This window comes from Lontra canadensis, unplaced genomic scaffold, assembly GCF_010015895.1.
Source record: "Lontra canadensis isolate GAN:19392208 unplaced genomic scaffold, GSC_riverotter_1.0 scaffold136, whole genome shotgun sequence".
Lineage (NCBI taxonomy): Eukaryota > Metazoa > Chordata > Mammalia > Carnivora > Mustelidae > Lontra > Lontra canadensis.
This window is the reverse complement of record NW_022631130.1, coordinates 36,673-60,353: the sequence shown is the minus strand read 5'-3', so window position 1 is coordinate 60,353 and position 23,681 is coordinate 36,673. Positions and strand designations below refer to the sequence as shown.

The 23,681-nt window shown below is 56.3% G+C and overlaps 1 protein-coding gene across 25 annotated transcripts in view; it reads left to right on the top strand.

The window, feature by feature from the left end:
* Window positions 1-1,231: 1,231 nt before the first annotated feature.
* BIN1 (bridging integrator 1) overlaps window positions 1,232-23,681 on the top strand; it is a 55,707-nt gene continuing 33,257 nt past the window's right edge. For 5 of the 25 annotated variants that reach the window (XM_032843183.1, XM_032843180.1, XM_032843188.1 and 2 more), the window contains exon 1: window positions 1,236-1,644. In XM_032843183.1, coding sequence (XP_032699074.1) covers window positions 1,561-1,644 — 84 coding nt within the window. In that variant the 5' untranslated portion in view covers window positions 1,236-1,560. Of the gene's footprint in view, window positions 1,645-23,174; window positions 23,277-23,681 lie in introns of those variants that run through there. The other 20 variants (XM_032843186.1, XM_032843193.1, XM_032843190.1 and 17 more) reach the window with 15 other exon arrangements.

Genomic DNA, 23,681 nt, shown 5'->3' with positions numbered 1-23,681 from the left:
GGACTCCTTTCTCCACTCAGCTCTACCAAGTCTCTGAAATATCCTCCAGGGCTGTCCTTGGCCTCCAGGACAGCAAAGGGCTGTGGCATCCTTTAAAGCCTCTGACGTGATTTGGGGAAGGAGTGTGAGAGGAATCAGTAGATTGAATATATATTTATAAATTTCGAATGAGTGTCATTGATTTGTTGGCAGAGCTGGTTAGCAATAACTTTATCCTCTTTTTGAATAATGATCATCAATCATTTTTTTTTTTTTTTTCCCCCAGCACAGAAGAGAAGACAGCCCACAGTATAGTGTTTGAGACCCTGGAATGCAGAATCAAGAGATTTGGTTTCAGGCCAGTCTGTGCTTCATTTTTTTTTTTTTTTAAAGATTTTATTTATTTATTTGACAGACAGAGATTACAAGTAGGCAAGAGAGGCAGGCAGGGAGAGAGAGGAGGAAGCAGGGACTGGATCCCAGGATGCTGGGATCATGATCTGAGCCAAAAGGAAAGCAGAAGCTTTAACCCACTGAACCACCCAGGCGCCCCTCCCCCCCTTTTTTAAAAAGATTTTATTTATCCACTTGACAGAGAGAGAGAGAGAGAGAGATCACAAGTAGGCAGAGAGAGAGTAAGAAGCAGGCTCCCCACTGAGCAGAGAACCCGACGAGGCGGGGCTTGATCCCAGGAGGGAGAGGCTTAACCCACTGAGCCACCCAGGTGCCCCATGTGCCTCATTTGTAAAAGGGGAATGATAATAGCACCCACCTCTTAGGGCTGTCGTGGAGGCACCTAGCTGAGTGTCAGGCACACAGTAAGCGCTTAGTAATGTTAAATAGTAGTAGTAGTAATAGTACTAGTAGTAGTAATAATAACTCTCAGCAAATGCTAAGATGGAGATCCTGGTTGGCATGGAACTAGGTGCCAGGGACAGAGATGTGAAGTTGTCCCAGAGGCCCCCAGAGAACCCAGGTGGAAACCCGTGTCTATAGGCCAGGAGGGGGCGGAACGTCCGGCGTGAGGCCAGAGCCCAGCCCCAGGCAGGAGAGCGGCTTTCTGCCGAGCGCTCGCAGCCGGCGTTTCTCTGATTCCAGGGACACGCACCAATCGTAGCTCTTAAACCCTGGTCTTTGAACGCACTGGTCTCAAAGTGGCCTCCTCTCTGGGGAGGACCGGCATCTTAGTCTCCGCCCCAGGGCGGTGTCATAGGAGTGTCCCAGGAGTCCCACTCGCCGCAGCTCCCGGCATACGCGCGCACCGCTCCCTCCTTCTTAGCCAAGCGTTCCGGGGCCCGCAATGGCCCTTTAAAAGGCAGAGTCTAGTCCAGAGGGGGCGGGCGGGGGGCGCTGACCGCCGTCCGAGGCCCGGCCCCTCCTCCCTGCCCCTCCCTCGGTCCGTCCCTCCCTGGGTCCCCGCGTCGCTCGCCCCCTCGTTCGGTCGCCGGGCGCACGCTCCGCCTCCGTCAGTCGGCTCGGCTGTCTAGCGCGCAGCGTGGAGCCGGAGCCGGGGCCGGACGCGCGGCTAGGGGCTGGGGGCTGGGAGATCGGCGCCCGCCACCGGGCCAGGCCTGAGCCGCGATGGCTGAGATGGGCAGCAAGGGGGTGACGGCAGGGAAGATCGCCAGCAACGTGCAGAAGAAGCTCACGCGCGCGCAGGAGAAGGTGAGCGAGCCCGATCCCCGGCCTCCGCGCGGTCCAAGCCACCTGTCCCCCCCTTCCCATCCCTCCCCCCGCAGGGGCTGGTCCTCACCCGGGATCGGGCGCTGTCACCTCCGGACGACCGCTGCCGAGGGCCTTCGGGGCTCCATAGGCTGTGGCCCCCGACGTTCTGGGCGCCTCTACGGCCCGCGTCTTCTGTCTCCCCACCCCCAGCCGGGGCAGAAGGGGGCGCAGCTGTCCTCTCACCCCCTCCTCCGCACCCCCCCGCTCTCCCCACCCCCAGCTTTGTATATTCTCAGCCTGTCCGCGGAGAAGAGGCGGCCCACGCTCTTCTCCGGGCGCGAGGTCCAGTAAATCCTGCCCTGGAGGCCGAGGGCCGGGGGGCTGGGAGGCGAGGTGGCGCCCCTAGTCCCCCAGCCCTGTGCGGGCCACGCGGGCTGGGCCCTTGCTAGGGGGAGGGAGCCTGCCCCTTGTGTCCCAGGGCCGCTCTGCTCCGGGAATCCCGAGGCTGTCCCTCAGCCCTCGGGTGCCAGCGGTCTACCTCCAGGCCTCTGGGCGCTTCCTGCGCCCGCTGTTCCTCCTCCCCACCCTCCTCTCCACCTTCTGTCCCCGCGGGCTGAAGGAGGGATCGGGTTTCCTTTCCTGAGAGGTGCCGGAGGCCTGGACACTCCGGCCCGGTCCCCGGGGAGCACAGCACTGCGCGCCCCTCCGGGAGGTGCCCTCCTCCGAGCCCCGGCTTTGCGTTTCCCGCGGCTGGGAAGGGGGTGGTGGCTTCGGCTCCGGGAGCCCACCACCTGGGTGGGGAGCTGGCCCGAAGGAGCTGGGGCCACACCGGGGGCGTGGGGGCGCCGCAGGAAACCCGACCCCTCAGTGTCCACAGCAACTGGCAGCAGGCGAAGGGGATGGAGCCTGGGCTTCCCGTGGCACCCTGACAGTGCAGGAAATGCAGTATTGGGGGGCGGGGGTCCGCGCCTATTCAGCTTTCTATCCCAAGCCACCTCTGGTTCATTGAATTGGATCACGCCAGCTGCTGACGCCACTTCCCCTGCCGACTGGGACTCTGAAATCTAGGATTGCTGATTCTGTGCTCCAGCCAGGGTGGTCCCCCAGTGCCCCCCAGCGGAGTTTCTTCCACCCGACACTCAGGCAAGAGTGGGAACCCGAGGACAGGCCGGCCTCCTCCAACCAATCTGTGGCTGTTTATAAACAATGACTTTTGCAGCTGAGACCTTCGGGCTCCCTGAGGATGCAGTCACGTGATGGTGGGGGGGGGAGGCAGTCGGTTAGAGCTTCCTCAGCGCCTCCCTGCGAGTCCTGCTGCTCATCCTTGTAGTCCCAGGCTAAGGAGATGGGTGGTGTGCATGGAGGTTAGGGCCATCAGCCAAGCTCCAGATCTGGCCTGCCCCAGCAGCTGTATACCCTTCCCACCGACCCTCCGCCCCCACCTCCTGCCCCAGGCGGGAGGAGGGATTAGAGCACCACAAATACTGGCTGGGGGCTGGGTAGACTTCAATAAGCTCTGGTGGTGGTGGAGGGGGGCAGATGCTGCTGCCCTTGCTTCCTCCCCCCATCCTCCTCCTGCCCAGGACCGGGTAATCCATCTAGGTGCCTGGAGCTGGCAGCTCTGGGCTAAGCCGACTTCCTGCTCCTCAGGGGCTAAGGAAGATGAATGGGTAGCAGGTTAGGTGAGACAAGTTCCCTGCCCCCACTCCACTGATGTCCTACTCTGCTCTGGCTCCCCTTTGCTCTTTTGGTGTTCCCTTTGCCCTGGTTGTCTTGTCTTTGCAGCAGCATCTTTCGCTAATTTCAGGGGCAGTAGGCATGAGATTTGTCCCCTCCTTGTAAGTGGCAATATGTCATCACTGACCCCACTGAGCTGCCACCGCTCTCTCTTTAGCTCCTGGTGTGTGGCATGGACAGTTGTCTGAGAGCTGATCGGCCATGGATGCTGGCCTGGCCTTGGCCAAAGGCTGGCCCTTCGCAAGCCTGAGCTGCAGGGTACTGGAGTTGTTTAGTGGTACTGCTGTTGTCTTCCCCTCTGGCACCCCGCACTGGTTAGGAAACCCTCCCCTACTCACAGAAGCCAGAGAGTAGCCTTCCTTCAGTCCCCTCCTTTGTTGGCCCTGCTGCAGTACCCCCTTCTGGGGGAGCCCGAGGCTTCAATGCACACCAGCCTCTCCCCTTTGCCCTCTTGTGGTTCAGAGTTTGTTGCAGCATGGGTCAACTCCCCAGCGTCTTTTGGTGGTGTTCAGGACCCCATCTAACTCACATTGCCAGTGGTCTCACAGGCACCCCTGCCCCTGCCTCGTCTCAGGCAAACCAAAGAGAAATGGGGACAGTTCCAGTTGCGTTGCCATAGGAGGGCATTTCCTGAGCAGGGACAAGCGGTAGCTTTGGTGTGGGGCCTGGATAATATCCCCATAGGTAGGAGGGCCTCATCTCTCTTTTTCTTCTTTCCCAGTTTCCCCTCTCAGCCCAATTATCCACCAGGACTCAGAGGGTGACAATGGGGTCAAGGAAAGTTTGCTTGCTGGTGCCCATGGGGCCAGCTCTCCTGTGTCCCCTGCTGAGTATGTCTCTCCATGGGTCTTGGCTTGGCATTACCATCTCATCCTACCCTGACCCTGCATCACTGGTCTGGGTGCTCCCCCTGAGGGGAGGGCAGATCTGTGTGTGTATCCAGACATTTACCTGGCCCCAGCAGGTGCAGAGTGACTGTTTATGGACAAACAAAAGAGCATTTGGGGGCTTGGCTGGGGAGCCCTGATGCAGGCCTGTGGGTGGGCTGATTTGTGCTGTGTGCTCCTCTGCTTTCCCTCCTTCAGCAAATCCTGCCTTGGACATGTGGTGTGTGCCTGGTCCTGGGCAGAGCCCTGGGTGCAGTGCAGAGCCGGATGTGTGAGGCTCTGATTGCTGTGGAGCTTACTGTCGAAAGGTCCCACAGCCTCTGGCCCTGAGGAGACATAAGAGTGTATTGGAAGGGTCACCAGGGTCTGAGTATGCACCGCACTTCTCTCCTGCTAGCCCCTGGCTGCCCCTAGAGTGCTGGGGTGCAGAGCGTGGGCCTGGAGCTTGGGCGTCATGAGGTCATCTTCCTATTACGTTTGGCTTGTTGGACCCTCTGTGAATGACTTTGTCCATTTTTGGGCCTCAGTAGGGTGACTGGGCAGAGCCAATGTAGGGTGGAGCCTGGGTCAGATGACAGAGGATTAGAGGTTGGCTGCCTGGGCCCCTTGGGGGAGGGGCAGATCTGGGAGAAGGGACAGCTGTGGTGGGGGTGGATTCTGGCCTGCTTGCCCCTGCCCCTGAGGCCCACTGCTTAGGAGTCCTCACAGAGGGGGGCCAGAGCTGGGCTGATGATGAGCAAAGGAAGAAGGCTCTGGCAGGGGTGGGAGTATGCACTCTTTCTCTCCCTCATGGCAGGCCTCAAGCCTGGTTCAGAGTGGGGAGGCCCAGCTGGGAGGGGGCAGGGCCCAGGGCTGGCGAGTTGGAGTAGATGCTCAGCAGAGGGAAGGCGCAATGGCAGTTATTTATAGGACCCTGACACATGGCCATGATGGCACCATGCTCGTCTGCTGGTCAAGGTCTCCTAACAAAGTAGCCCCATCGGCTTCAGCTGGAGCCAGGCCTGTACAACCAATCCTTACCCTCACGACAGCCGTAAGAGGAGCCACATGGCACAGAAGAGCAGGTGCCCTGGAAGGGGGCCCATCCGGGTCTGGGGGAGGGCCTGTGCTCCCCCCGTATTCTGCATTTCTCTTTCCACATCTTTCCTCTCTCTGTCCCTGGGTATCTGAGAACTCTTCTTGCCCCTCTTTCTCTGCCCACACCCCACCCAGTGTAACCTTTTCCTCCTCCTCTCTCTACCTCCCTGCTCTGTGTCTCTTCCCTCTGACCTCTTCCCTCAGAGCAGCTTCTCCCTGAATCTGAGTTATCGGTGTAGGTCTTTCACCTTGCTCGCTGAGGGAAGGCTTCTGAGCTAGCCATCATCTCTGGTAGGGTGTCTGTGGGGACTCGGGAGACATTTGGCTGGGAAATGTGGGCATGGAGAGGGTGGAAACATGGCCTCTAGACTTTCCCGAGCTCCAGTGTGCCCTGGCTGGGCTTGGGCCCAGGTGGGAGCTGAGTCCCCACCTAGGAGAGTCTGCTGGCTCATGCCTGGAATCAGAGGGAGGCCAAGGCTGTTTTGCCCAGGGGCGTGCAGAGAAGGGTGTGCTTCCTGGGCTGCATGGAACATGGAGAAGGTGTTTCGGAAGGGTCCATGTGGGCCAAGGTGCAGGATGAGAGTGAACACAGAAGGCCATTAGTTCCTTTGAAGAAAAGGGGCACGGTTGGGAGTGGTGAGGGGTGGCTGGGTGGTAGATTTGGGCCATATTTGACCAAGTCTTGTGGGGAAATCTTTGTATCTCTTGGATTCTCAGAGAAGTTGAGGTTTGAACTCTTCTCCTCTCTTCTTCGCAGATGACCCCATCAGGGGCCCCCTTTCCACCTCTGATTTCTGGCAGCCAACCAGGTCCCTGCCTCTGGAGTAGGCAATCTTGATCCAATTTGTCCCTTACAAGCTGTGTGACTTGGACAATATGAAGAGAATGCTTCTTTGCCTCCCTGCTGCCTTAACCCAAGGCCAGGCTTTGCCTGGTTCTGTTTCCATCAGGTTCTAGGATCCCTGGGGCCTACCCTCAGCATTAGGCCTCTTTCTCACCACAGAAGAGAGTACAAGGGCACATCGGAGAGACAAACATATGTAGGCTTCGCAGGCGGGCAGGCAGTCCTCAGTTCCCTGTCTATGGGCAAGTGGCAGGACCTTCATGTATAAACTGGGGCAATAATGGTTCCTCTGCACATACTGGTTTTGGAGAGTAAAGCCTTGGACAGGGCCCAGCACATGGCAAGTGCTTCCTAGATGCCTGCTCTGTGGGGCAGGGCCATACGATGAAGCCACCCAGGAGCCTGCCATCCCTGCCTAGTCCTGCTTCCCAACCCTGCCCCGTGAGTGTCCATTTCAGGCCTCTATAGACAGCTAATCCCTGCTGAGCCCTAGCTGATCAGGGCTTATGATGCTCCAGTGCCAGGGTAGTGGCGGCGGTGGTGGTGTGTGTGTGTGTATGTACGTGTGCATGTGCGTACACGTGTGCGCATAGAGGGGCAGCCTAGAGCAGGGGAGGGAATCAGACAGTTCTGGAGTGAATCTTAACTCATCTTACACATAAACTCGGTGGCTCCAAGTAAGTCCCCTCCTCCCCTCACTCTGGGCTTTTTCACTCTACCGTCAGTAGAGTGATGGGGGTTGCTTATTCATTCTTCTACTCATGAAATGGACATTGAGCACCCTCTAGGTGCTGGGTCGTCTTCTAGGGACAGAGGGTATAGGACTGAACAAAACCACACCCTACCCTCAGGGAACTGACCCATCAGGGAGCGAGGGTGGGGGTGAGGGTGGGGTGAGGGGAAATGCTGGTAGCTAGTGAAGCAGGAGGTGGCCCTTCACTTTTTCTTGGGGGCGTCTGATTAATGGGTGCAGCTTTTCCTGAGCATCTGTAGTGCCCCTGCTGAGGGCTCAGGTGGGGTTGTGAACGTGGGTCCTCACGCAGTTCATAGGATCCAGCCAGAGAGAGGCTGAGTGGAAGCTTCTGGTCTCCAGGTAAGAGGGCACCTGTGGGAAGAGGGCTTTCTGTTGGATGGCACCCTAGTATGTTGTGTTTTTCTAGAGCCTCTTTGGCAAGTCTCCTTTTGGGATTAAAGGTACAAAGAAAAGGATCGCAATGTTAAAACCACTCAGCAGGGCACTGACAGAGGACAGGCCTGGACAGTTTCGGAGGAGCCTGGGCAGGGGCTCTGGATGTGGGATGTAGGATTGGAGGATGGAGAGCAGGGGGGCCCTGAAAGAGGAAGAGGGAGGCACTGAATATGGCCCAGACTTGGGGGCAGGCACTTGTAAGACTTTTTAGAAAACTGAGTTTCCATTGCTCCCCAGGCCTTCCTGCCTTTGGGCAAGTCTGGTTCACCTCTCTGAGCCTGCTTCTTCACCTGCTGTAGGGGACAAATGCCATGCAGCATGCTGTGCAGATTTGGTGGTCAGAAGCAAAGGGCAGGGCTCATCGTTCCCCAGAGGGCTGCTCTTGTGCCATGGAAGGAGCCCTCTCGTGGGAACTGGCTGGTACCTGGGGTTTCTGGGGCCTCCCCAAAGAGGCTGCCATCTCCCAAGGAGGCCACCCATTTGTGGACTGAGCAGCAGAGCTGGCTCTGTGCTGAGGGCTGATAGGGGTCAGGGTTGGGCAGTTGAAAAAGAAAAGGCACATTCTTCTTGCTCTAAGGGAAGCCTTTGTCAAATATTAACTTAGCAATAACAGCCATGGTTATTCTATACCTGCTTGGTAAAAATTCTCATCCCGACTTCAGCCAGGTGAGGTCATGATGACTCCCATTGAGCAGATGAAGAAACTGAGGCTGAGCAGTGGTGTGACTTGGCCATGGGCTCTCCCAGTCAACTATCTGGTTTACCACATCTCTGGTGGAACCATGCAAATGAGATGGGAATCTCTAGTGACATTTCTTGACCCCTCCTGACCAAGAAGTCCTTGCCTATGAGGGGGATCATTTGATAGATTTGGGTCCCCAGATTAAAGGAGGGGTCTTCTTCCCCCATTAAAAGAGGTTTGAGGGCCCTTGTCCCCCACTAGATTCTCACCTGTGTGTGACCTCTATCCTTTTGGGATGTGTGGTGGGCTCTGGGGTGAGGGGATGGCCTGAGGTTTCCTGATGCAGTCTAATGCAAGAGTTTCTGCAAGAAAATGAGGACAAAGGAGGCAATGTGGTGTGTATGTGAGTGTATGTGTTTTCCCAAACATAAAAGCTGCATCCAATTCATTCAGTATAAACAAACCCCCTTTATTAAGAGAGTCTGTCTACTTTTGTTTATGTTGTTGCAACAGTGTTTCTTGTATGAAATAATGTTAGTACTAGTTATTTCTTAATGTGTTCTTGGGGAAGAAATAGTCATGCGATTGACCACACATACACAGACACCAAACACACACACACACACACACACACACACACACACTCTCTCTCTCTCTCTCTCTCTCACTCTCTCTCTCTTTCTCTCTCTCTCTCTCAAGTCTTTTCATGGAGTGGAATCTAAAAGTCTGGGACCCACTGCCCCTGGGGAGCTTATTGCCCGCTCCTGCAGACTGGCTGTGTGGATGGGAAGGCAGCTCTCCTGGGTTCAGGCTTGAGTCTGGGCCATGGTAGCCTGGGACCAGCCCCCTAGAGTATCTGCTTCCTGAGGGTGGGTCCTGCCTCCTGCAGTGGTTGTGGCCTCTCCCAGCTCAGTGCACTGGGTGTGTGCTCGCAAGGATGCACGGACTCTTCAGGCAGGGCTGGCAGAGGCCTGGGAGATCCCCTGGGTTTTCAGGGTGCGGGGTGGGTGGGGGAGGGCAGCTGGGGCTGTAGGACTCCAGGACTTTAGGGAGCAGAAGAGGCCATAGTTAGAGCTCAGGACTTGGAGTTGGATGGCTGGGGCACCTCCCCCTTGCCACAGTCACCTTCTGAGGGACTTAGGCATCACTGCAGAGTACCGTCTCCCACAGTAAAATGGCCTAGGACTCTGGTGGAGCTTCCCTGAGACGGGGGCTGCAGCACTTGGTCCCAGAAACTGAGGTCCTCAAGAGTGGGCTGGGGCCTTGCTGAGGAGCCCTACCTGGCTCTAGGCCAGATGCCAGAGAGGGCTTGGCCTAACTCCTCTCTCTGCCAGACCCTTCTTCCAACCGGGAACAGCTTTTGGGTGACAGAAATGCCAGGGATTGCTGACTTGGGGGTCTGTATGGTTTGCTGGACCCATGACTTCACTGTTAGGGCCAGTGAGCTGCTGCCCTCAGACCCATTTCCGCTGGACTCTCTGCAGGCCTTCTTCCCTCCACTTTCTGGACCTCCCTTTCAGCCCTGCTGCCCAGCCGATGGGGTAGGATTGGAGCCCCAGCATGCGCCAAGAGGGGGAGTTGGAGCCTGGCTGCAGACAGTGGCCACAGGGAACAGAGAGCCGGGGTGCCCTGGGGTTGGGCCCTTGTGCTTCACATGTGGTGCACAAGCCTGGGGCCATGGGCCAGCCCCCCACCGCTGCCTCTGCAGAAGGGTGGGTAGATGCAGACGTGCCTGCCTCTGCAGTGCGAGGGCTGCAGTGGCTCTGGGCTGAGCCCCATGGGCTGGGGAGTGAGTGGGCGGTTGCCAGCACCCGCCGCCACATGGCTGCAGGGAGGGACTCGTACCGGCTGGTGCCAGGCCAGGGCTTCAGGGCCTCCTGGGCCCCTGCAGGCCTCCCTGTCTGGAGCTCCCAGGGCACCTTTGTAGGGACATCCCTGCTGGCTCCTTGTTTAAGATGCTTCAGCTTACATTGAATTAGTTCCCTCAGGTTGTGGTGACCTTATTTATTCTGTCATTCCCCTGTTTGTGGCTTGCCCACTGTGGACCAGCATGCTGAGGTGCTTGGGGTACCAAGAGAGAACCTGCCCCTGACCTCAAGGAGCTCCCAGGGCCCATCACAGCATAGGGAGAGATCAAAGCAAGGGTGCTGGTGCCTGAAGTGCTTCTCCTGCAGCCTAGGCTATCAGGAAGTCTCCCTGGAGGAGGCACTTTCAAACCCTGAGCTGGATTTGAAAGGCAGAAAAGGTGGGTTGTGGGGTGGGCAGGGATGTTTCTGGTAGCCTGTCTGGGGTGGCTGGAATGTGTGTGAGTGAGGGTGGTCTAGTGAGGCCCGAGACTGAAAGGATAGGTCGGGGGAGAACAGGCCCCGGAGGGCCAGGAGGGACCCCAGACCCCTATGTGCCTCAGCCTGCTCACCTTCCTTCCTCATGTGCTGCCTGAGCCATTTGTCTATTTGTCTGTCTTCCAGTCTGGGCTTAGCCAAGAACTCGGTGTCTCACCGTCCAGGGCCGAGGAAACCCCTGGCTTTCTGAGGAAAAGGAGGAGCCCAGGGGTGAGGGGGTGAGTCCTGAGTCCTGAGGGAATGTCCTCAGGCTTGGCCAGGTTAGGATCTGGCTCTGCCCAGGAAGGCACAAGGGGGTCTGGGGTCGGGCTACCGTCCTGGAGTCTACCCTGTCAGGGCTGGGATCACAGGTCTGGGTGATGTCTGTTCCCCAGGCTTGCTAGAAAGACATAACATCCTACACTCCCCACCCCACATGTGCACCTGCTTCTTTGTTTTGGGGTCCCAAGGTGGCACTGGGGGGGGTGACACTGCTAAGTTTGGAGAGCCTAACAGCTGGGAGAGGCCCTCAGTGCATCAGTTCACCCCTCTTCGAGGTACCCTGTGTGCTCTGCCCTTCATGGCCAGGCCACTTGTGAGATGGCCATGTGGGGGTCCCCCAGCTCCTGGGTCAGAGCAGGGGAGGGTCATCAGAAGAGGAGTGTCCTCAGAGAAGGAGGGGTCATGCCAGCAGGTGGGGGCCTCTGCTTCTAGGTGCAGACTGCTGGGAGAGGAGTAGACAACAGGAACAGTAATGTTAGTAATGTACGGAAGGAGGCTTGGGGGCAGCTCTGGCTCGTTGGGGTTTCCATTCAGGCCTGTGGCTGGAGGAGCCATCAGAGGCCGTGGGGCTGGATGGGGGTATCAGGTGACAGCAGAGCCTTTGTCAGACTGGCCCCTTTTCCAACAGCTGCTGCTACTTTCTTTGGACCCTTTGGTCAGCTCAGCATCTCCCCAGGACCGTTGCCAACGTGCCTGAGGACTGGATGAGCCTGGGCCCGCCACTGGGCACCAGGGACAGACCTGGCACAGGAGACCTGGGCCGGGAGAGGCCTCTCAAGGGGACCCCCACTTCCCACTTCCCATCTGCCATGGTGCCCTATTTCTCTGCTCTGGGATAACATCCACTCTGCCAGGACATGTTCACTATCTCCAGGGCAGATACAGGTGGTGGGTAGATGCAAATGCTAACCCGGGGCCCCGGAACACTCGCAGCTGGACAGGGTCAGAGGACAGATTGATCCGTGGTTAAGAGGTGTGTATGGGAGGAAGACAGACCCTAACAGAGAAGGTGGAGTGTGGCCCCGGTGACAACTTGGCTCCTCTGAGGTCCAGAGCAAGTTGCGCCCCCATTTCCTCCTCTGTACCTGGGAACAAGAGGAAGTGATGTGACAATGCCTGTTCCCTGGTGGGCACCGGCACATGGGTTTTTTTCCTGGGGAGCGTTTGGGGAAGCCCCTGTGAACCCACAGGTAGGGACCATTCTGGCTTTTGTGTTTTGAACTATTTGTTTTGCTTATGAGAGGATTCTTGAAGTTGAACTGCGGTGTACATTTTTTCCCTCTTTTTTCCTGTGCTGGTTGAAAAAGCTGAACAGGGAGGTTGTGGTGTCATCTTCTGGAGGAGGGAAGTCAGAGGCCCCTGAGCCAGAGCCCCATTGAATGATGTCAGGGAAGGACACAGGGTTCCAGGTGGGCTGTGCTTCCAGGGACCAGATGAAGCATGTGGAGCAGGGGGACAGAGGTGAGGGGTCTCCCATCATTCCACTCAGGGAGCCTAATGTGCAACAGAAGAGCACAGGCTTTAGAGACCTGGCTTGAACCCTAGTTCGGCCCCCAAACCTCAGTGTGCCCATCTGGGAATTTGAGAAGCATGAGATCCTCTTCTCAGTGAGATAAGGTGAACGCTGCTGGGGGCAGAGCTGTGTCTGTGCTGGGTCCAGCTGGTTCCAGAGGGTTGGGGGTGGGAGGGTGACAAAGTCTTTTTATCCTTGTGGCATTGTGTAATTTATGCAGAACACTCCCACCCACCTTTTTTTCATTTGATTCATTGTCTTGCTGACCTATGAGGTAGGCAGGACTGGATTATGGTTCCATTTGGCAGATGAGAGCACCGAGGCTCAGGGAAACCCTGGAATTTCCTCCCTTCCTGCTATCAGACTTGGCTCTAGGTTGGCCTTTCCCAGGTGCTGCCACCCTCATCTCTGAATCCAGGGGTAGGGAGAGACTTTTTTTTTTTTTTTAATGATCTCCACACCTAAGGGTCTTGAACTCACGACCCCTGAGGTCAAGAGCTCTAGCTACTGAGCCAGTCAGATCAGTCAGGCTCCCCCAGGGGGAGACTACTAAAGTGCAGATAAATGCTCATGCCTGTGCCCTGTGTGTGTGTGTGTGTGTGTGTGTGTGTGTGTGTTTGTGGTGGGGAAGCCGATTCTTGGTTGCCCCAGGAGGCTGTCACATCAGAGGAGAAGTTGAAGCTGCAGAGCAAGCCCTTCCCTGAGTCTGGGGTTCCCTCATAGCCAGGTGTCCACCAACCCACTCCATGAGGGAGGTGGGAACCCGGCTGCCCCCAAGAATCAAGGGACCCTAGAGGGTCAGATTTGGGCAGAGCTGGCCTGATCAGGGAACCCAAAGGTAGAGAAAGAGCTGAGCACAGGCCCCATAGCTCACACCTCCCATGAAGAAAGAGTTGGGGGATCCTGGGGCAGGGAACACTTAAGAATGAGCTAATGGCTAGGGTGTGAGCTGAGTCCTGATTCAAAATGAGAAACAAAATCCACAATTAGTTGGATACATTTACTGAACTTGGGACAGGACACAAATAACTGTTATTTTTCTGAAATAGAAACTAAGCTAGTGTGTTATTTATTTGCATCCCCTCCGCACCTAACAGGACAGTTTAGCAGTCTGTTCGGGCAGTGGACTTGGCTCAGCTAGAATGTCACCACCTTCCCCAAGTTGACCACTTAGCCTTCCTGGTTGAGTGGACTGTGGGTCTGGAGGAGGCCACAACCAAGGCGGGGTCCTGGGCCCTTCCTGAGGACGCTGGGGGAGGCCCTGTCTGGATCTGGTGGACCGGGGGCTGTGGGCGTGGGGGGAGGGGTGTCTGATCCTGGCACCTCTGGCCCAGGGCACTGCAAAAGCTACCTGGAGGGAGAGCTGAGTCAGCACTGTGGGAAACCCACGGTCAGCAGCAGGACAGAATCCAGTGCCTGCATCCCTGCTTTGTGCGGCTGCACTCACAGGTCACCCTGGATGTTGTGCACCCTAGGAGAGCTGGGGAGGCTGCCAACACATTCTGCAGCCAGTGCAGTGCTGCTCCTGAGCAATGCGGTAGAGAGAGAAGCCTCTGGGCAGTCAAGTGCTTTCAGTGCACCCTGAGTCCCGGGATTCTAGCTCCTGGTCTCCTTGTTTTATCTAGGACTTGGTCTAGCTACTTAATCCTTCCTGCTTTGGTTTGATTCTCTGTAGAATGGGGTAAACATCCTCCCCACTAGATCCAGAGTCTTTGAGGGTGGAGGCTGGTCCCATGGTGGGTCTGTGACCTGGGCACCTGCACATAGTAGACACCTAATGTTAAGTGAGTTGGAGTGTGAGACTCCAGTGCAGAAGCAATGGTGAATGTTTTGCATAGTACCTCATATATTGTGGCAAGGTGAAAGGCTCGGGTTCATATCTCAGCTCTGCTCCTCTCAAGCCCTTGACCTTGGGCAAGTTACTTATCCCCTCTGAGCCTCGGTTTTCCTATTTGTGAGGATTAAATGGGAGAATGGTGTCTCCATTTCACACCAAGGACACTGAAAGTTGGGATGCCAGCTCATGGACCCAGCTCTATTCTGCGGTGGGGGTGCTGAGGTGCCTTGGGTGGGTGTGGGTGTTCGACTGTGCCTTGGCATTTTGTGTGTGTCTTGTTGGGCCATCCTGGCCCATTGGTGGTGCAGAAGTCCAGCCCAGCTTGGAATGGTGGGTCTGAGGCCTCCAAGGAGGAAGGAAGGAAGGAGGCATTGCCTGGAGATGGCCTCATGAGGGCAGGGGTGGGACGCCGGGGTACAACATGGACCCCCCCTTTATTTCCCACTCTTTCAGTTCTCCCACTCTGATTTCCTCTCCCTGTAGGCAACAGAATCCTTTCCAGCGTTTAGATGATCCAGAAGTGTCCAGAGCTGTAGCAGGGGAAGGCCAGGGGCCGACCTTCAGAATCTGGGATCGGGTGTCCATCCCTAGGCCTTGCTCTACTCAGATCTTTCCTGTGTGCCTCCTTGGGCACATTCCCATGATTTAAAAATTTTTTTTTTTTTTTAAAGGATTTATAACTCTGTCTGGCTGTTCAACTTGCCCTCCGTGTTTAATTGTATTTCTTCTGGTAAGGAGAGCCCCAGGGGAGGAAGGGGAGGTGGGCATGAACCCCTCTCCAACAGGCACAGAGGGTATTCTGGTGTTGGCTATGGTTTTGTGTATGTGGGGGTTTCTGCCGCACCTCCCTGTCCTCACTGTCTCAGCCCTTCTGGAACCTTGGTGGGAGCCTAGATGTGTTGAGTAGAGGGATGTGGGCCAGATCCTGGGGTCCCTCCCTAGTTGGTTAGACAGGGACTCTAGGGCTGGCGGTCTGCATGAGCCCTGGGAAGCCGAGATGGACAGGCCTTTCATGCTCACTTGGTCCTTACTTCCCTCCTTTGATTTCAGAGGTAGGACTCTGAGACCTGGAAAGTGATGACGTGCCCAGGCCTCTGTGGGCCCCACATTATCCCCCCAGCTGTCCCTAGCAACAGGGAGGCCTCCAGGGCTCTGCTCCTGTGCACTGACCTCCTGTGTCTGCTGCTTGGGGGGATGGTGCCTCCCCGTTCAGCCTGCCCATTGCCCACCCTATTTTTCTAACCTCCCCCCAGAAGCACAGAAAAACAGGATGCAGGATCAGCAGAAGGAAGCCTGCAAAAGCCCCTGAATATTCATTCCATTTCCCAGGGGCAGGGGCAGCCATGTGATGTCCCCCAGTCCGTTGGTAGTCCCTCTTGCTTCCCTGACGCCAGCCTTCACTCTCCACCGGATTACCAGTTTACCAAGTGGTCAAACACCCCTTCCCCTCGGGTTCCTTCCCAAATTCCCCCCTGCCTCCTCTATTGAAATGCTGTGGAACTAGTCCTTGTCTGCTGGGGAGCACTGAACCAGCCAGTCCTCACCCACTGATTCCCCATCTGTGAAGTTGGGGGTCCCTGTGGTGCTCTCACAGGTACTGGGGATTTGTGGACAGTCCAGGGCTGAGGCAGGGAAGTCTCGAGCACAGCTCTTGGGCCGATGAAGGCCTGGGAGTGAGCACAGGAGCCGGGCTGAGTCTCCCCCTCCCCACTGAATTCTGGGCCAAGTGTGAGTTGTCTGGACTTTGGTGGGCCGGACTGGGTGTGAGTTATTTAAAAGTGATTGTGGGCATTGCTCCTTTGAATAACAAAAATAACAACAAGAACCAAAATAGTAGCAATAATGTGTTTGGAAAAAATATCACGTATCTTATCTCCATTAAGTACTGTTTAATAGTTACAATTTCACAGATGTGGACATGGAGGATTCCTGTTGGTGAAATAAATGAATGACCTGTTTGCATATTTAGGTCGAGCTTCTCTTATAGAAACAGAAATATGCGAAGGGCTCAGGCCATCCGGAGGGGCAAGTGAGTCCCTGTGGCTGGGGTGGAGTCAGGGAAGCCTGCCTGGAAGAGGTGATGTGAAAGGCCAACATGGGCTGGCATCATGAGGAAGCAGGGTCTCCTTGTGGAGCTTGTGGGTGCCCAGGGCTGAACTTTCTTGGCTCCAGTCCATGTGGGTACTTCACCCTCTCTTCCCCCGGCTCTGGGTTTGTATTCTGCTGAGCTGTGGGCTGGGCCCATGCTTGGTTGCTCTTGCACACAGGCTGTTCCCCCACTGAGCTAAGGCAGCAGCTGATGAGGGGTCTGTGGGAGGTGGTGCACTGGAGGGCCAGATTCCCCCCTCCGTCCATGGCCCAAGTCCTGGAGCCTGGGGCTGAGAATAGCACTCACACTTGCATGGAGGGGACAGATGGGGTGGGTGATGGCTCTGGGGGTGGTTGTGCTGACATCTCTCAACAGGTGGTATGGGGTGTTGGGCCAAGGGTGGGGTCGTTCCCGCCCTCTTCAGGCCCCACGCAGCATGACAAGAGGCCCTGTGTCACTCACATGGGGTGGCTGTGGGCTTTCTCTGGACCTCTTTGTGGAGTGGGCTGTCTCCCAGGCTCCATGCCAGGAATGTCAGGCGCATTAGGGCTGTTAGGGAGGGCTGCCACTGCTCATAGCTGATGTTTAGTTTCCATAGGATCTACCATTTTGCCCTCTGATTGCCAAAGAGGGGCAGGGTAAGGGGGTGGCTTTCAGGTCCTCTGCAGAGCTGTGGGGTGGAGGAGGCTGCTGCGGGGAGGTGGGGTGGATTAGTGTTTGCTGTCCACCAGGAGTGTCGTGCTTAAGCCTGGGTGAGTCATGGGGAGCAGGTGCGCTTGGTGGCAGGCACCATGGAAGGCATGTGTGGACGGGGGGCGGGGGTGTGGGGGGGTGTGAGAGGGTGGGGCAGGGTGGGGACTAGGTGGGAGAGGCTGCTTGAACTTTCTGGCTTGGGTATAAGGAATCCCAGGTCAAGTTACCGGGTGAAGGAATAGAAAGGAAATCAGCTACCACTTTGGGCTGGGCCCTCTTATCTACTCAGCCAAACTTAATCCTCCCTTGTCTTGCTCCGTGTTTACTGATGAAACTCAGGGCTCAGAAAGGGGTACTCCCTGCCCAGGGTTGCACAGCCTGGGCCTGCTCCCTGAATCTTCTGCTGTGGGGCTTCTCATACCAGAAGAAGTTCTGAGCGGGAGATGTGCTTCCCTCTCTCCCCTTCCCCTGCAGCTGTCCAGACTAGACACTCTGGGCTGGATGTCCCAGAACAGGAATGACTGAGGGGGGAAGTGGACAGGGAATGGGGGTTCAGGAGCCCGATGGTGGGTTCTGCCCTGGCTGCCCTGGGGTCCTGGCTGTTGTGTCCCCACCGCCCTGCCCTCCCCGACATCTCTGGGCACCTCAGACTCACCATGTCCCTATCTTGGGTAATGACTTCTCCTTCCCTGTGTTGCTCAGACCCTGGAGTCTCCTTCACTTCTCTCTGTCATCCCATATTCAGCCACTGCTCATATTTCCTGCCTTTGCCAAACCTGGCATTTCCTGCCTTTGGCTCCATCTGGGTCATTGAGGACACCTTTTATTTTACTTTTTAATTTTATTTTTTTAAAAAGATTTATTTATTTATTTATTTATTTGACAGACAGATCACAAGTAGGCAGAGAGGCAGGCAGAGAGGGAGAGGAGGAAGCAGGCTCCCTGCCGAGTAGAGAGCCCGAGTGGGGCTCGATCCCAGGACCCTGGGATCATGACCTGAGCTGAAGGCAGAGGCTTTAACTCACTGAGCCACCCAGGCGCCCCGAGGACACCTCTTAAATGGGCTCCCTGCTTCACCCTGCTCTTGGGTCTGTCCCCAACAGCAGCCTTAGTGTTCTAGCACCGTGGGTCAGAGCAGAGGTCCCCAGGGCTTCCTATTTCCATGCAGAGCTTCAAAGGGCCCCCCAGCTAAGGCTCTGTGGTCTGGCCCTGGCTGCTAAGATAGTTTGTGTAGTGGTGAGAACACATGGCCTCTGGAACCAGGCTTGGGGTTTGGATTCCCGCCACCCTGCTGACTGGCTCTGTGACCCTGGGGAGATTTTAAAGCTGTGCCTCAGTTTCTTCATCTGCAAAGTGGGGGATCCTACTACTATTCCCTTGTGAGGATTCCGGGAGATTGATAGGTAAATTGTGTGGAGTGCTCAGCTCAGCTCAGCTCAGCTCAGCATGGCATTTTAGGACTTCTTCCTCCTTCACCCACCCTCTTATTTCCCTTTGCACTGACCTTGCTCTTCCCACCTCAGGGCCTTTGCACTTGTTTGTACTCTGTTTGGCCCGCTCTGTCTCCTTCATCAGGTCTCAACTGTCACTTCCCTGAGCTACTTCCTAAGAACAGCACATCCCTTGCCTCACTCTTTCTGTGCACTGTTGTGTTTTTGTTTAGAGACTTATATTATCACCAGTCATGCCTTCTCTCAAGTGCTGGCTCAGGGATCTTCCTTTGCTCCCTGCAGAACAGAGCCAGGGAGGCTGGGGGAGGGTGTCCAAGATGAGCCCCTGCCACAGCTCTCCCAGCCCAGGAGGCCACATCCTGGAGTCCAGGAGTAGGGACTGCTCACCGTGGGCTGTATGTGAGGGTCAAAATCCAGTGGGAGCTCCTGAGAAGAGAGCAGCTTGAGCCCTCCTGGAAAGTTGGTAAAAAGTTCCTTTCTCCCCTTGGAGTATGGATGGAGGAGTGGAGGGCTCTGGGGAGGTCTGGACAGTTGGGTGGTTTCTGATTGTGGAGGGGGGTGGCCTGCCTCCATCTGGGTGGTTCTGGCCCTTCCAGAAGAACTATTCACGTGGAAGCCTGATTCTGCTATTGACTAGGGATGGACTCAACCTTGTGGGTAGTCCCTGAGGGGAGGGGAGCCTGTCCCCAGCCAGGGCCACTCCAGCACTCCCTTGGGGCTCCAGTGCTTCTTTTAGCCTAAACTTCCTTTCGCCAAACTTCGCCCTGAGATCCCAGGCTTTGAGCCCCAGTCTCCTCATCTGTGGAACACCCCTCTCTTCTCACAGATGTGGGGAACTCCTGTAAGCCTTTTAGACACCTTTGGATGGGTGACTGCTGCTGTTTTATGTCTTCCACCTGAACTACCCCAGCTCAGCTGGGCCCTCTGGGCTCTCCTTAACCCCTTCCCCATCCTGACGTGGGCCCCTGCTGCCTCTGCTCCCCTGTGCTCTGTTGTGGGCTGTTCCTGTCTCCCCCGCCCCATTGCACGTAGCTTCCCCTGGGCTCTGGGTGGCCCTACCCTGGCCACTGGCCATAGGCTTATCTGCTGAACAGGCTGGAATTTCCCCTCCCAGGAGAGAGGGGAGGGGGTGGCTTTCGGCCGCAGGCACCTGGAGAGGGAGCCTTCCCTTCCATCCGGAGAGGTGGGTATGGAGGAAGAGCAGACCCCAGCCCCCCACCTGTCTCAGGGGTTAGGCTTCCAGCCCTGGGACAGAAGGATTGATGGACAGACAACTGACATGGGCCACGGAGCTCTCTGCACTCTGGCTTCTCACCAACCAGTCACATTTCAAGGCATTGTGGTGGGGCTGATATCCGTGAGGGCAAAGTGTTTATATATTCAGTTAGGGATGTAAAAGAGAGAACCAAACATCACTCTTCACTCTCACCAGTATTTTGTAAAGGAAAGGGAAAATCACTAAAAGAGGAAGGAGGTAATTTTAGAGTGACCATCTCCCAAGCAAGGCCAGTCACTCTTTGTAGACTGGTGTCAGGGAACAGTGACTTCCAGAACACGGGAGGACTTGTTAAAAAAAAACAGATCACCAAGCGGAGATGAGGGGAGGAGCTTCCTGGGTTGGGGGAGGGGCAGGGGTGTGCCCTGCCCAGCCCAGCCCAGCCCAGCCCAGCCCAGCCCAACCTCAGTGGGCTCGCGGGAACCTGGAAGTGTTATTCTAGTTTTGTATTTCATGGCAAAAATCTTTGCAAACTTTGCATTCTGCTACACAATCTGTCTATCTGTGTTGGGTAGGTCACAAAAGTGCTGTTTTTTTTTTTTTTTTTTTTTTTTTTTTTTTTTTTTCTTTTTTTTAAAATAAAGGGTGAGAGTTGGGGCAGAGGGAATAGGAGAGAGAAAATACCGAGCAGGGTCAACGTCTGGCCCAGTGCAGAGCTTGATCTCACAACCTTGAGATCAGGATTTAAGCCAAAATCAAGAGTCAGATGCTTAACCAACTGAGCCACCCAGGTGCTCCTTCAAAAGTGCTTTCTTTGCCAGTTAAATCTTTGGAATGCATCAAGATGGAGTAGCAGCAAGGTGAATCTTTTGTAGTAAACCCTAAGTGTGCTGCCTGTTACTGTTGGGTGTCTGTGCAGTCCTCACTGGAGAATTACAAGTTGAATTTGGGCTTTGGAGTCCATTGGGTCTGGGGCCTGGCTCTGCCACTTATCAGCTAAGTGACCTCTCTGAGCCTCAGTTCCTTCATCTGTAAAATGAGATGACAGTTCCCACCTCAGGATGTCCGGTAAGCCCAGTGAAAGCGAGTGTCAGAGGTGATGGGCCTCCCTCAAGGTGGGTCCTTGGACCCGGCTTGTTGGGGTGACGCCTTGTAGTGTGATCTTTGTGGAGCTCAGGAGGAGGGCCGTTGCAGTGCCCACAGCTGGAGCCTGCGGGGAGCCCCGCTGGGCTGGGATCTGATGGTGAGGGGACCCCTCCGGAGTGGGAGGTGGGCTGGCATCTCTTTTCCCCTGGGAGGAAGGCAGGATGCCAGATTCTAGTCCCCAGAGCCAGCCTCCCTTGCCACCACCTTGCAGCCAGCCTGGGGAAATGGAGGTCCTAGGATGGGGGTGCAGTGAGACCAAGAGAAGGGACTAGGGCCCCTTGGCCAGGCTTGTCTTTTGGGGGCAGAAATGTGTGCGTGTGCTTGAGTGTGTGTGTGTGTGTGTGTGTGTGTGTGTGTGTGTGTGTTTGGGGTGGGGAGAAGGATCTGGCGTCTGGAGTGTCTCTCTCCTCACTGAGACCCACCTACCTGGAGCTGCTGGGCCCTTCCCTGGCCTAGAGCCCAGCTCTTGTGCTCTCTGGGCTCCTGCTGGTTTCCCTTTCTCTGGTTCTCTCTCCATTTCCCCTTCCTCATTTTGGCTTCTTCTTACACAGCATCTCCTGGTCTCTCTGCTTCTTTCCTGGCTCTGTGGTCTCCTTGTGGTTCCTGCTGCCTTCCTGCTGTGCCTGGGGGCGATTGAAGGGCCCCATCAGGAAGTATGTGTGAGCGTGTGTGCGCAGATACGTGGGCGAGCATCAGCACGTGAACACGAGGGTAGTAGGTGTGCCTGCTGCCCGTGCATGGGAGCCTGCGAGTGTGCAGCCGGGTGCTGCGTGGGGGGCCTCGGTGCTGGGGAGCATTCTCCCGGGGATGGAATCCTGCTCCTGGCTCTTGCCCAAGGCTCGTGTTTCAACATTTATCTTTCTTCAAAAGTCTCTGAGCCTCTGGGAAGTTGTAAGGGAAAGCCTGATGTGTGGCCAGCCTGGGACTGCAGGAGGGCTAAAGAATTTTACTGGCCAGGGACACTCTGCAGTGTGTTGGATTTGCTTTCTGAGACCCTGGGCTCTGCTCCCAGGCAGGAGCCTCAGTGATTTCTCCCTACTGCTGGTTGAAGCGGGGCTGGAGTGGGGCCAGACTCCTTCCCAGAGAGGTCAAGCCCCTCATTCTCCACCCCCTCCTTGGCACACCCCAAAGGCACAGTAGCAGGCCTGGGGCTGCTCAGTGGCAAACTGGTCACTGGGAGACCCTCAGCCTTTGGGGGAAGCACAGCTGCTTGCTCTGAAGGCAAAGCTGACTGACTGCTCCGTGAGTGAGTTCATGGGGCTCTCTGGAAGGAGGGGGCAGATTTTGCTGGGGCTGGATGCTATAAGGGAAGATGCAGCTACTTCCTTGTGCCCAGGAGAAAGGACCCAGGAGTCAGGAGCCCTGGCTCTAGCCTTGGCCAGGCACCAGGCTACTTTGGCACTCTTTGCCTCTGTCTTCTTTCTCGTTAAGTGAGAATGCCAGGCGCTCACTTTGGAAGAAGGGGCCAGGGAAGGAGGGCAGCGTAGCAGGGTTCAGCGAGGCTGGTGGGGTATCCCCAGGCCAGATTCACCTGTTGGAGCCAATTGCCTCTGCCATCACAACCCCCTCCCTGACTCAGTCACTGGCCAGAGAAGCCCATGGACTGTATGGCCTCAGCGGGGACACAGTGATGGACCTAGAGGTCTAGGTCATTTGCCACAGCAGATGAGATCTGAGCCACACTTGTTCACGGCCACTGAAAAGCCACAGAGTCCTGGCTTTGCTTCTTCTTAGCCATGTGGCCTTATTACTTAATGTCTCAGCCTTATTTTTCTTATCTCTAAAGTTCGGGGAAAGAATATGTAGCTCAGGAAATGGCCTCAAGATTAAATGAGATACTCAGGAGCAAGGATACCCAATAGCAAAGAACACACCTGCCCCTGAAGACAGCCAGGGCTCCTTGGAGAAATGGCTCATTCTGGAGTCATCTGCAGTGTGTCAGTGAGGCATATGCAAAGTGTTTGGCTTGGGGACCTACCTTCTTCCTCTCCTGTGCCCTCTTGTGGGTGCTGCTGGGGTCCTGCCCAGATCCTGGGTTGCCAGAGGGTCTCAGAGGAGCATGGCCACAAGCTCACACCACTAGTGTCAGAGTCCGTCACGTGGGTCGAGGGCCCCTGCAGCATAGGAGCAGGAGGAACAGGGGGCTGGCTCTGTGGGGCCACAGAGCTCCCCAGCCTTGCCTGGCCCACCCCTGCTGTGTGTGGCAGAGGTGGTGCAGAAGGAGGCAGCCAGAGCTGACCACAGAGAGAAAGCCCTGGGGTGACAGGGAGTGAGCCAGAAACCCAGAGACCCCTTGGGGAGAGGGGGCAGAGTATGCCAAACTGGCATGTTTGCCTGGGGAGGGGGCAGCTGTGGCTTTTCCCCTCTTGGGGTGTCTTCCTCAGAATAGGGCCCGGCTGTGTGTGCTGAGTGCTCTGTGGGAAAATCTGGTCTTATACCTGCCTGCCCCTCTGTGTGACGGTCTGTGTGTCCTGCCTGTTTGGGAGCCTCTGTGTGAGGTGCGAGGACGTGCATCCTGTTGCTGTGGTCCCCCCGGACCGCAAGCTCTCCTGGGAGGAAGCAGTGAAGTGGTGACGCCCAGCCCCCCGGGTACAGCTCACTTCTCCACCAACCCCGACAGAGGCAGCCACTGGGCAGGCGCCAGGAGGAGATGATGAGGAAGGTGAAGGTCTGGCGGGGTCTCAGCAGCTGGGTGGTGGGTCCTTGGAGGGGAGCCGGATGAGGCCTCTCCCCACTGTGTATGTGTGTGGGTTGGGGTTCTGGGGACACTGGGGTAAGGTGTGGGTGGGTCCCCATCTTCTTTGGCTGTGTGAGATGCCTCTGTAGCAGCCATGACAAGGTGTGCCGTAGATGCTGGAGGGGCCCCCTGCCTTTCTTTCTGGCCCAGAGCCTGGGGACCAGGGCTGATTGGGAACATGGGACCTGCCTCCCTGGGGTTTCCCTCCTAGGCCCCTGGATTTGGTCCTTCTCTCTAGCCTTGGGTTCTAGAAAGCACTTATTCCTGCCCTGTGCCATGCCATTCAGATGTGAGTGTGTGTCCCCTCAGTGCAGGAGAACTCAGTCCCTCTCTGGA